Source organism: Podarcis pityusensis (genome assembly GCF_964106645.2).
Source record: "Podarcis pityusensis genome assembly, chromosome: 16".
Lineage (NCBI taxonomy): Eukaryota > Metazoa > Chordata > Lepidosauria > Squamata > Lacertidae > Podarcis > Podarcis pityusensis.
Window position 1 is genome coordinate 19,934,190 of NC_138041.1, and position 12,273 is coordinate 19,946,462.

The following is a 12,273-nucleotide window of genomic DNA, read 5'->3' on the forward strand; positions in this document are numbered from 1 at the left end:
GTTTAGTTCTACCTATTTCCACATCAGTTTGCAATTCTTTTTCAAGAAGTCCTCATGAAAATTCATAAGCAATTTAGTGTGGATTTAACCTAATACACACATTCTTCCCCAATTACACACTTTGCAAGCAAAATTCCCTAGTATAATGCTATTTTTGTATATTGTTTCCATCAACATATGTATTTTATAACCATTTTACCCTAATACATACTTTTTTCTTTTGGTTATGATAAACATGACTTGGCTAGAGAACTGCATTTCATAACTCAGGGAAGTGTGGCTTTTGAATAATAGCTGCATTTTGGTTTGTAGAATTTGAAGTGCGAGCTAAGCAAATTCCCCTTTAATGGTGATCTGAAGGGAATTTCTCCTCTATTCCTTGAGCCAATCTTGACTGGAGTATAAATATTATAAATAAATAAACAGAGATCCTGCATTCTGATTATGCTGCTGTATTTAGATTGAAGAATGCTCATCTGTGGAAAGGCTGCTTTGCACTCATGGGATCTGCTGCTACAAGTTGAGCGTGATATACACACACACACAAAAATATTTTATTTTTGTTCTTTAAATAAATCCATGTACTTTTTGCCACAGATACCACCTTTACAGCTCAAAAAATGGCAATACTTTTGCTGATTAAAGACAAAATGAAAATTCAATGGCGATTGTAAGGTACAAACTTTGCAAATATTTTAATAAATAAGGAGTTTTAGTATAAGAATAGGAAATGTATTCAAAGGTAGCTCCCAAATCCGCCGTCAATATGGCTTCGATCCGAATAGCAGCATCACTCTTTCCTCAATCCAGTAGCTAGAGCCTAAATTACACAAAAGCACAATTAAGAACTTTGTAGAGTAACAGGCGTACAAGAGTAAAGTAAAAACATAAAATGGTTCTGCTACTTCAAACACATAAATGAAGAAGGAAAATACAAATAAGATGGAAGACAAAGCGAAGCAAATCCTAGAAGTAACTTTCATTGGTTGGCATCAACAATTGTTCTAAAATGAAGAGCTAGACTTAAGTATAAATCCATGCAAATGTCTCATTAATTTAATATATTGTCATTACTATTTCTAAAAGCTTCTGGGGTGCAAGGCCTTAACTCAAAGCTCTTAGGGTGGGCGATCAACATCACCAAGCACCAACAAACACCTACACTGAAAAGCTAGCATTAACTTGAAGAATAGCAAGTCATTTTTCTTCAAACACATGTGCAAGTTGAACATTCCAATCTGAAGTTAGAAAGCTTGAACGCAAGAACAAAATGCTTTAGTATTAAAGTATGAGCAACTTTGCAACTGCATTCTATATAGCAAGAGTTGGTTTTGGCTAGGAACATAGGGGCTATCTCACGCTGAAGATTGTGGGTGCCCGTGATGAAGGGCTTCAACTTTGCTCATTGACTTTGTGGGGACCCAGTCCCCACAAAGGGGGGTGAAGCACCCATGGCCCCCTGAAGTCTGCTCAAGAGGCTAGGAAAAAACCTCAAGTCAGAAGCAAGAGGAAGTGTGCAAGATGACAAACATTTATTCCAGAGTTGCTTCTGCTCTTTTCCTCATCATCACTCAACTCAAGTCTGCTATTGGTACATGCATGCAGCTCCTGGGCACACCCACAAAAAGACTCACTTGATCACTGACATAGTATTTGTTCCAGTTGTGAACTAAAACAAATTATGCGCTTAAGCATCAGGAATCAAGTAGCTGTTGCTTGGGGGAAATTTCCCACGTGGGGTATGGACACATCTTCAGTGAGTCACTTACTGGAGTAAAATTTGCCATCAATCAATATTCAGGTGAAGCATTTGTTTTACGATTCCAGCTCAAATGCTGACTCTGCTCAGTGCAATGTAAAGTAGTTGGAATTCTACAAAATGCAGACATCTTACAGAATGCTATTACAGAAGTTCTACTGAAGTCAATAAGCCTGACTCCTGTGTCTATGCCACAGTGAATACAGAAAGACTTGCTTTCACATAAATATGCTTAGAATTATACTGTAATTTTGCTTACTAGGGAGGTATTGATACTGTCCATTCTGTAATAAGAGAGATGCTGTTGACTTGGAACTACACCCACCCCAAATACTTCTTGGGCAAGAATCTCTGACACTGAAAATATTGTTCTAATGTTGTTCTCTTGCTATACAATTCTAAACACTTTTTATGTATATTGCTCATCTTCTAGGGTTTTCTAAAGGCTAACAAGTCTGATTCTTTTTGTTCAGAGGGAACAGCTTCCAGACATCTATGGTGCCTTTTTATTAAGTCTCTCCCCTATCTGTGTGCAAACGTATAGCATTCTCTATTTTAAAAAAGGTAAAGTACCCCTGACAGTTAAGTCTAGTCACAAACAACTCTGGGGTTATGGCGCTCATCTCGCTTTACAGGCCGAGGGAGCCAGCGTTTGTCCGCAGTTTTTCCGCGTCATGTGGCCAGCATGACCAAGCCGCTTCTGGCAAAACCAGAGCAGCGCATGGAAACGCTGTTTACCTTCCCGCCGGAGCGATACCTATTTTTTGGCATGCTTTCAAACTGCTAGGTTGGCAGGAGCTGGGACCCAGCAACGGGAGCTCACCCTGTCTCAGGGATTCGAACTGCCGACCTTCTGATTGGCAAGCCCAAGAGACTCAGTGGTTTAGACCACAGCGCCACCCGCGTCCCTATTTTATATTTTATATGGCAGCTAATTTTTCACCCACATTCAGCAAGCCTTTTCTTGGGTGCTTAGGATATTATAATCCCAAAGCCTTAGGTGGTAGGTGTTTAGTTTTATTATCCTACTGGCAAGATTTGGGGTCAGATCTGTTGATTATTATGCTGACTAGAGCCACTAACCTCCTCATAAGCTTTCATCTTTACTGTAACTCGACTTTAATAGATGTTCTTTCACTTCCTTACTCTCAATGTACATTTCAGATACCAAATTGCAGGGAATATACCCTTTCTTTCCTTCACATTCACCTCGGTAAAAACCATCAGCATCTTGGTGACCAATCACTTTCAGAATCTGTCCCTCTTTAAAAGATAGCTCCTCCTCAGCTGTGTCAGAATTAGGTGACATAGTTATGGGATCGTAGTCAAAAAGTGCTACAAAAAGCCTTGTTGGGTCATTATTAACCCTTTCTCCTGAAACAAAGCTGCTCTGAGGGCCTGAATTAGGCACTGTTTGGTCAGTTCTGGGGCTCATGGTTATAATTTTATCTTTTGCCAGTTCTACAAGGGACACTGGCGTCTCCTGTGGTTTATGGTCTTCTCGTCCAGAAACGTTCATCCTACACAACTGGTTTTCCTCTTCCTCAATATCTGAAAGATCTGAAATATGGTTATGGTCACCAAGAGGAGTCTTCCAGCTTTTAGTTCTTGATACTTGCTCTTCCTTTATTTCAGCATCAGACACACTCAAGTTGGAGAGTTCTTTGCATAACTGCTTAACCTTCTTTATGTGGTTCTTTTCAGAAAGATGACCCAGCTCTTCCTGAAGACAGAAGTTGCGCATTCCTGCGCCTCTGCAATTGCCCTTCTCTAGTTCAAACTCTGTGGAAGAAACAGTGGTTGCACCCATAATGTCAATATGGCATTGAAAAGATGAATCTTTGGCATTGGTATGTTCGGCCATTGTATACACCTTGATTTTGCTGTTGTCTGGCTGATTCTTACCTACAATCGTTTTAGTCAGAGGATGATCTTCTGAAATTTCTCTTCCAGTGTCTCCAGTAAATACTGGCAATGCGGCGCTGGCTAGTCCTTCGTACTTTGAAGTAGGAAAAACATGTTCTGAGGAGTGCTTTCTAACAGACGTGTGTAGAATAGAATCACCCTTGTCTTTATTTCTTGCATCGTGTGAAGTTGTCAGTGCAGAAGAGGTCATACGATTCTGAGAAACATTTACTGGCACAGAAACTGCTTCTTCTTTGTAATCAGACATGAAGTGAATGCTGAAATCGGTGTCTGCACCAGCCAGGCACATGTGGGAGAAGACAGATGAGGACATACTGGTTGTGGCAGAGATGTGCCCATCTTCAAACTCTAAGAATTCTTTGAAAGTCATCTCAGAGGCATGACTGGGGGAAAAGAACTTTGACATTAAAGAATTAGGAATTTCCAAATGAGCGGATGGAATTAAAGCTGGCACAGAATCCTCAGATTCCCCAAAGGGGGACACAGTTCTCACAGAGACCTTCCAAGACCCTTGGAACATATTTAGCTGAGACATTGCTAATGATATACTTCCAGCTGTCGGTGATGCAACTTCTGTGACTTTCTGTCCATTGATATAAATTGCATAGCCAGTGACTTTTACTCCATTGGATGATCCTGCTGCATCAATTGTTACTGGCAACCAGCTAACAATTAGGAACTCTGCAGAAGAACTAGGTTGTACTTGGACATCGAGGGGAGCATGAGGCGGTCCTGCTGGTGGAGTAGTGAACATAATTGCTGCTGATTTCTGCTCCAGATCCCCTTGAGGAAACATCAACACTTCTTTAGGAGGCAGTGTTTCCACTTTTACAGTGTACTGAGTGCTGGGGCTAAGATTCTGGAAAGTATACCAATATACCCCTGTCTTTGTGACATCATATTCCATCTCATTAAGGTACACTGCATGAGTGTAGTTACTGTTGCTTGGCAACCAAGTAATTTTTGCTGACGTTGCAGTAATGCTCCAAAGCTCCAGGAGTGCCGGTGCAATATGGAAACTGTTTCCTACAAGGAAAGTGCATTGCATCTTATCGGAATTTCCTTTGTCTGTCACACTTTGAACTGAGATGCGATAAGAACGCAGCTCTAAATCTAGGTTCTCAATCACTGCTTTCATCTGACTGCCATACTTCACACTGTAACATAGATCTGTATTGACATAAATGTTATAGCTGTACACTTTGCCCTGGCTATCTAGCATGTGTGGTGGGTCCCAGCCTATAAGGATGGACCTAGCAAACTGTTTGATAAGAGTCAGGTTCTGGGGACAAAGCACTGCTGCCTGGTCATCACACAGCTCCCCTCCCCGTCTGTTAGACAGCAGATTAACACACATGTCTTCATCAAGGCTGTCGCTTTTGTCTTCACTACTAGCACTTTGGCAGGGGAAACTTGTTTCACGGTATGAATGATAAGAAACATCATTTGGCTCTGAAGGGGCAAAACTTATTAGATCATTCCCTGAAACTTCTTCAACTAAGTTTGAGGGGATCAGTCCCCTCCTACCATCCATCAATTCCCCTTCATAGAAACCATCCTCATCCATTCCTCCATAAATATAAACATATTCCCCAGCTGTCAGTGGAAGTTCTGCTTCAGGGTTCTTATTAGGGCCGTGAAAAGGGTCATAGCTATACCGTGCCAAAAAGACAGAAAGTTTTGAAGGACCTTGATTTTCTAGCTGTTGGCTTATAGAAACTTTATCTGTCTCTAGGTCTTCTGTTTCACCAGCTGTATCTTCTTCGGGATTTAGGCAAGATTTAGAGCTGTTCTGTATGGATTCGGATGCAGATGAGTTTGACTGGGATTCTAATGCTTTAGGTTTTTGGGGGAAGCCAGAAGAACCCACAGATGCAGAGTCTTCATCACTGATGCTTTTATTACAATGGCGATTGTGGCCAGTACATTGTTCCCATTTTTCTGGGCAAATTATTGCTTGGGAATTGCAAGTTGCATGGGATAATTCTGATTCTAAGAGCCCAGATGTCTTAACTTGCTCAAGTTCTTCAGTCAGGAGATTAAAGTGTTTGGTCTGACTGTGATACTGGTTTTCCAGCTCTTTTACTTGAGCTTCAAGCAGCTGTACTGCCTCCTCATGCTCTCTTTTTATCTCTGTCTGCATCTGATGCAGTTGTTGTATTTCTCCCTCTTTCTTTTGCAGCACCAGTAAAGTTTTCTCATGTTCAGATTCCAACTGTTGCCATCCTTCTGCCGTCTCTTTCATGTTCTTAATGACTTGCTCCAAACTCTCCACTTTAATTTCCAGTCCATTAGACAACTGCACGGCAGAATTGTAGTCATCAGTTGCCTGCATGAGCTTCACTTTTATCTCGGTATTTTCACTCTGGATCTTTTCCATCTGTTTGTTCTTCTCATGTAGCTGAGAGTTCTCCTCTGCAACCTTGGCCTTTTCACTCAATGCTGCACTGATCTGCAGTTCCAAATAATCACATCTCTTTTGTTTCGCCTCCACTTCACATTGAAGGTTTTTACACTCCTGAGCTTTTTCAGCCAGCTCCCTTTTCAAAGTCTGCAAGGAATGCTCAGCATCCGAACCCAATGTTGAAATGCTGTTTTCATCATTCTTAGCACTGTTCCCCAAAGCTGGTGCTTCTGATTGCACATCTTTCACCAATGCGTCCAATGTTTCTGGCATCTCCTTTGGCAAAGGCAAGCCCTTTAAGCATGTGCCCACAGCTGATGTTTCTGGGATGATAACTGCTGAAGAAGGAGCACTGGAGGCCATTTTGGAGAGCTGAAAAGATTCCCTGATGTTCCTGAGCATGATCTGTCTTTGCAGCCTCAGCACTTCTCTCTGAGACTCTCGCAGCAAACGATCAAACTCACAGATGTTGAGAAAACAGGCATTCTCTGTGCCTGAAGACAGTTTGGCCTGCAGCTCCCAGCACTCCTTCTGCAAGGCTTCCAGCTGCTGGTCCTTTGCCAGCAGAACATTGGCTTGTTCGCTCAGGTCCTTCACCCGCTGCCGAGCATAGCTGCTCTTGTACAGGTCTGTGTCGGGGCAAGCCAAGGCTAAGGGGATTGGGGCGCCGCCAACCTTGAGGCCGGATTCCTGGAGCTTCTTGGCCCGCTCTTCCAGGCGCTTGGCGATGGCCGCCAGCTCCATGTTCTTCCTCTTCAGCCGCTTCACTTTGTCCTGCATCTCCGGGAAGCTGCTCTTCCTCAGCAGGGCGTTCTCCTCCTTCAGGTGGGTGCACCGCTGCTCGAGGGCCCCCAGGGCATCCAAGAGGTCCGTGTTCTGCTTCACCAGCTGGTCATAGCCGCCTCCTGACAGCCAGTCTTGCTGCTGGCTTTGCAGGCCTGCCGGAGGCGTTGCGCCTTCTCCCGCAGACCCTGAGCTGCACGTTTTCCCTTCCGGGGGTGCATCCGCAGACCCCTCTTCCTTGGCCCCTTCCTCCAGAGGGGCCTTCTCTTTCCCCAAGGAAGCAGCAGTGGCCGCAGCCTTCTGGGCCTCCGGCTGTGGGGCGCAGCCGCCACCCGCTTGGCCCCCTCCTTCCAGCAGAGCATGGTGGGGGTGGGGGTGAGGCTCGCATCGGCTCAGGTTGCTGTGCAGGGAGCGGGACTTGGAGGCTGTCCCGCTGTCGGGGGCGCAGGAGGCGACCACGAGGCTCTCCAAGGAGCGGGGCCTGCTCTTGCCCAGTCTGTGGCTGGGCAGTGTCGTAGGCGGCGGCCTGACTTTGTGCGACGACGCCAGCGGGGAATGCTCTCCCTCGAAGCGCTCCAGGATATACTTGAGGAAGAGGCTCCTCTCCAGCTCCAGCTCGGCCTTGAGGTGGCGGATGCGCGCGGCCTGGTCGCCGTCGACCTCCCAGCGGAGCTTGCCCAGCACTTCTTGCAGCTTGGCGCGGCACTCGCCGTTCAGACCCGAGCTGCTTCCACCACCACCACTGCCAGCTCGGCTGCTTCGGCTGACCAGCTCCTCGGCCAGCTGGCGCTGCAAGTCGCGGGCCTGTCGCATGGCGGCGTCTCGCTCCCGCTGCAGCAGCTCCTGGGCCTCTCGCAGCTCCGCCTCCTTCCAGCGCAGCAGCTGCCGGATCTCGGTCTCGCGCTGCCGGGCGCCGGCCTCGCGCAGCTGGTGCAGCTCGCGCGCCCGCTGCTGCTCCCACTTGGAGCGGAGCTGGTCGGCCAGCAGCTGCCGCTCGCGCTCGGCCGCCTCGCGCAGCTCGCGCGACTCCAGCGCGAAGCGGCGCCGGCACTCCTGAGAGCGCAGCCGCTCCGCCTCCAGCTCCGCCCGAAGCGACTCCAGCTCTCGGCGGTGGTCCTCGTGGAAGGCGGGCGGAGGCCCCGCAGGAGGAGGGAAGGGCGGGGGAGGGGGAGGAGGACCGGGAGGCGCCCCACTGGAGACGCCGCCGCTGCCCAGGGCGGCAGGAGGAGCGCCGCCAAGGGCTTGGGACGCGGCCTTGCGCGGGGAATGGCGCGCAGACAGAGCGGGGCCTCCGCCGCCCCCTGAGGGGCTGTCTTTAGTCATGGCGCGACCAAGGCCGGCAGGTGCGGCCGGCAGTGTGAGCCGAAGGCGCGTGAGGGGAAGTTCAAACCGTCGCCAACCGCCGCGCGTGGAACGTTCCAGGCGTCTCTCGGTCCCCCGCCCTCGTTCGCGCGGGCGCGCTATTGTCCCCGGTCCTGCCCGCGCGGTGAGTTCCACAGGCTTTTCCCATGCAGCCCAGGAAGAAGCGTCCTCTTAGGCCCCTGGATGCGATGGGAAGTTGTTGGCATCCCTAGGAGCCAATGTCCCTTTTTGGGGGGCCCCGAGAAAATATTGGAGGGGGGCTGCCCTCCCTCCCAGCTGGTGGGCACTGCCATTCAAATGGTGTATGTGCACCGTGCTGTGTGATCGATTCAAGCTGGCATCGCCTGTTGGCACCCGGCTGCCTCGAGAAATAATGGAGTGCACCACTGGGGGTGAAGTCAAAACAGTTGCATTAGCAATGCCTAGCCTGGGCAGTGTGAATGAGGGTCCTGGGCTCCCCAGACGACAAGAGCCTCCTCGTTCATTGAGATCCAAAAGAAAGCAGAGCAATACATTTGGCATCGATGTGGCTGCAGGAATCATGCGAAAGAAGCATACAAGGCACCATCCAACCAGCTTAGGGACTCCGCTCCGGATTTACTCCTTAGCCTTTTCTTCTCCCTAAGATATCCCACAAAGCAGAGGGAACCACCTGGCAGAATAAGACCAGCCTGGAACTGGGCAAGGAAGGAGCAAGTTTCCTGAACCAAGTAGGCAGTGGAGTTCTAAGGAGGCAGGGATTGCATGTCAGGAAGGTGCATTGTCACGTAGTTTCCCTTATAGCTGCCAGGTGCTTCACTCACCTGTAAATTCTCCACATATCTCCCTCTCTGGTATATGTTCATTTATAGAAGCATCTGTAATTTGTAGACCCTTGACCCAATAAGAGCCCCAGAGGAAAAACTAGGACAATATATCAATGTACAGTCATACCTTGGTTGTCGAACGCCTTGCTACTCATACGTTTTGGCTCCCGATTGAAACCCGGAAGTGAGCTGGTTTTTGAACTTTTTTTGGAATGTCCAAGGTGGCTTCCATGCACCTTTGCAGTCGGAAGCCAATCGGAAGCTGCACCTTGGTTTCCAAACGTTTCGGAAGTCGAATGTACCTCCGGAACGCATTCTGTTCAAAAACCAAGGTACGACTGTGCTGATATTAGTATCAATTATATATAAAAAAGGGAGTACTATTTCTCAAAGCACATAGTTAAACTATGTAACTTGCTGCCATGGAGAACAGTTCTGACCAACTTAGATGGCTTTAAAGAGTGGACAAATTTTTGGAGCAGAGGGATATCGATGGTTACTAGCCACAATAGCTATGCTCTGCTTCCACAGCTGGAAACAGTTATGCTTCCGAATACCAGTTCCTGGAAGCCACAAGAGGAGAGGGGACTCCTGTGCTGGCATCTTGTTTGAGAGTTTCCCACAGGCCTCTGGTTGGCCAATGTGAGAACAGGATGCTGGACAAGATGGGCCACTGGCCTGACCCAGCAGGCCCTTCTTACGTTCTTAATGAAACAGTAACAGCAAAGAGCGTTCATAGAACCAGTAAACCACAGTACACCAAGTCCATTCACTACAAATGTAAGAGCCATAAAAAGGAGGAGGTAGCATTCAGGTACCCTGGTCCCAAACTGTTCAGGTCCTTGTAGGTAGCAACCAGCACTTTGAATCCCACTTAGCCACCCAAGCCAACCCGTTCACAAGTAGTTTACTTTGCATGCAAGTGGAATGTATTGAGCTGGTGATCCAGCACCCTGTGCCAAATCTACATATGGTGATTGATTGTATCTCCAGCAGTGGCAGCAGGAACATCTAGGGAGGTGTCTGAAGAACTCTTCCCCTACTCAGGATAGGCACTATCACATGCCTAGATACCTGTGTTGTTAGCTGAACTGCTTTGAGGGTGGCTATAGTTGAAAAAACAGCATACAAACAAATAAGTGAATAAAAATGGACTGATTCCAACCATTGTTTGTCCCATCAGCCAGTACCCTAACATTGCATGACCCTAGCATTCCATGTGATGGGATGCACGTGTAACATGTACCTGTTTATCAGGCCTTATACATGCGCACACACCTTTTTAATTCCTCTTCTCCCACCCCCACCAGTTGGCCAGGTCTGAAAAGCCTGTCTAGTAACTACAAAATGGGAGATGGGTGATCTCCACCAGGACACACACACTGACCTGAAAAACCCACCACCACCAACCCACATGCTCATGGCACACTCTTCTTTAAATATTTTTGTTTTCATTGTATTTAACCAGATTTATAGACCACTTAATTAAAACAAATAAACAACCCTAAGCAGTTTCCTTGAAACAGTAGAAAATGCTACGTTAAAGAATACAAATAAAATCAAAATTTAAAAAGCAGGCATAATAATATTTATCAAAATATGAATAAAAACCAGATGTACATAATAAATTACAAATGAAAATTTAATGTCTGGGTAGGCTTGCCTAAGCAATCCCATGTTTCATATATGTTTCATATTCTCTGCCTTAATACTCATTGAAAGAGAGGCAACTGCAAAGAAAGGAACACATTATAGAGCCTTCATCTGACCTACAACTTCATTTGCCCCTTCCCCTTCCACCACCTGATAGCCTCGTGTTGATTGGCATGGCTTGGGGAAAACTATATGAGTCCCTCTGAGTCGCTTGGGATTTCCCCAGTTAATAGTTAATAGCTGGATAAATAAGTGTAAGTCCAGCTGTGAGCAGATGTGTTTATTTCCTTCCATGCCCCCAACAAATAGTCCGAAAGGTTGCAAATGGTGAAACGTCTTAAGAACTTTCAGCCATCTTTTAGACAACATGCCAAGGCCTGAACTTGGCGTGAAGACCAATGCATGGTTCTCAAAGGGTGCGGCAGGAAGATTCAAGGACAAAGAAACGTTTAAGCAATTCAGTGTAGTATAGTATAATTTTTATTTATTTATTTGCAGAATATTGATAGATATCTTCAGAATCAAGAACCGCTAGAAGTTATTTTTGTTTTTCAATGTATCAATATATTTTTTTCCAACTTATCAGTAAAAAAAAGTGGTATTAGCAATTTTTTTATTCTGAGAAAGTGGCCTGGAGGAAAAAGGTTTCAGAACCATTGCCCTAATGGGTGGTGGCAGGGGGGATGGTGGCTTTTGATGTCTTCCTACATCAAGTGCTGGGAAAGGGAACCTCTGCCTTTCTCTTTCCTGCAGAGAGCCTTGGACCCAGCAATAGTGAGTGGTGGCATGTGGGTAGGAAAGCATCCTGCCAAAAATGTACCTCCTGCTCTTTCGTCTCCCTGTTCTTCTTTAAGACTATTAAGTTATCTGAGGAAAAAGCTAGGAAGCTTTTTTCTTTTCTTTTCTTAAAAGTCCCAAAGGGAAGCGTTTTGGCCTCCTTTGAACCGAGAGTTGCTGTTTAAATAGAATTATAACTGTATGTCTGCACAGAGGAGAAGGTGCTCTGCAGGGCAAGTCCATTTGCCAGAGCTTTGATAAAATATATATGTATAATTGATGCAGCTGTTCGGTTAATCACACCCTGTACTTAAGACCGATTAAAGCCCATCACATTAATTTAATTGAATGGAGGGGGGGACTGGGAATTGTACTAGATTTCCCCCATTAAATTAAAATTACTGCCCTCGATTAGATGTCCTAGGTGTCCATTGTTGTTAGCAGATAATGGAATTATTATGCAAATTGGTATCTGCCCTTAATTGATCTGGTCACTGATGCCTTCCTAGTTCCTCCCGGTCTCACACATTCCTTTTCTCCTAAGCTTAATTGTAATTACATTCCCACCCCACCCCTAGGCTGATTGATGTAGGCAGGAACCCAAAAAGAGACTTTGACACACCCAACAGCTTCTATCTATTGCTAGGATTCCTTTCCCCTTTGAACAGCAGGACCTCCTGCCACCCCTCCAGACTGGCGCATATGTGGAGGGCTTTTGGGGTGGGGGCTGTGGCTATAGCTTGCAACATGCCATTGATGCAATAATAGTGCATTAGTGTTAGATTTATACCGTCCACACATCA

General features: G+C 46.3%; 1 protein-coding gene across 2 annotated transcripts; it reads right to left on the minus strand.

Moving 5' to 3' along the window:
- Positions 1–668: 668 nt before the first annotated feature.
- Positions 669–8,268, minus strand: LOC308465860 (peripheral-type benzodiazepine receptor-associated protein 1-like). 2 transcript variants are annotated; one of them, XM_080986155.1, is made up of 2 exons: positions 2,969–8,268; positions 669–820 (listed from the first exon to the last, which is right to left on the minus strand). In XM_080986155.1, the coding sequence occupies exons 1-2, from the start codon at positions 8,193–8,195 to the stop codon at positions 762–764; spliced, it is 5,286 nt and encodes a 1,761-aa protein (XP_080842281.1). In that variant the 5' UTR covers positions 8,196–8,268; the 3' UTR covers positions 669–761. The 2 variants fall into 2 exon arrangements, with proteins under 2 accessions (XP_080842281.1, XP_080842280.1); XM_080986154.1 differs by having other exon boundaries at positions 2,843–8,264.
- Positions 8,269–12,273: the final 4,005 nt, after the last annotated feature.

Coding starts and splice junctions, on each gene's coding strand:
- LOC308465860 (XM_080986154.1), bottom strand. CDS start 8,195: ATGACTAAAGACAGCCCCTCAGGGGGCGGCGGAGGCCCCGCTCTGTCT.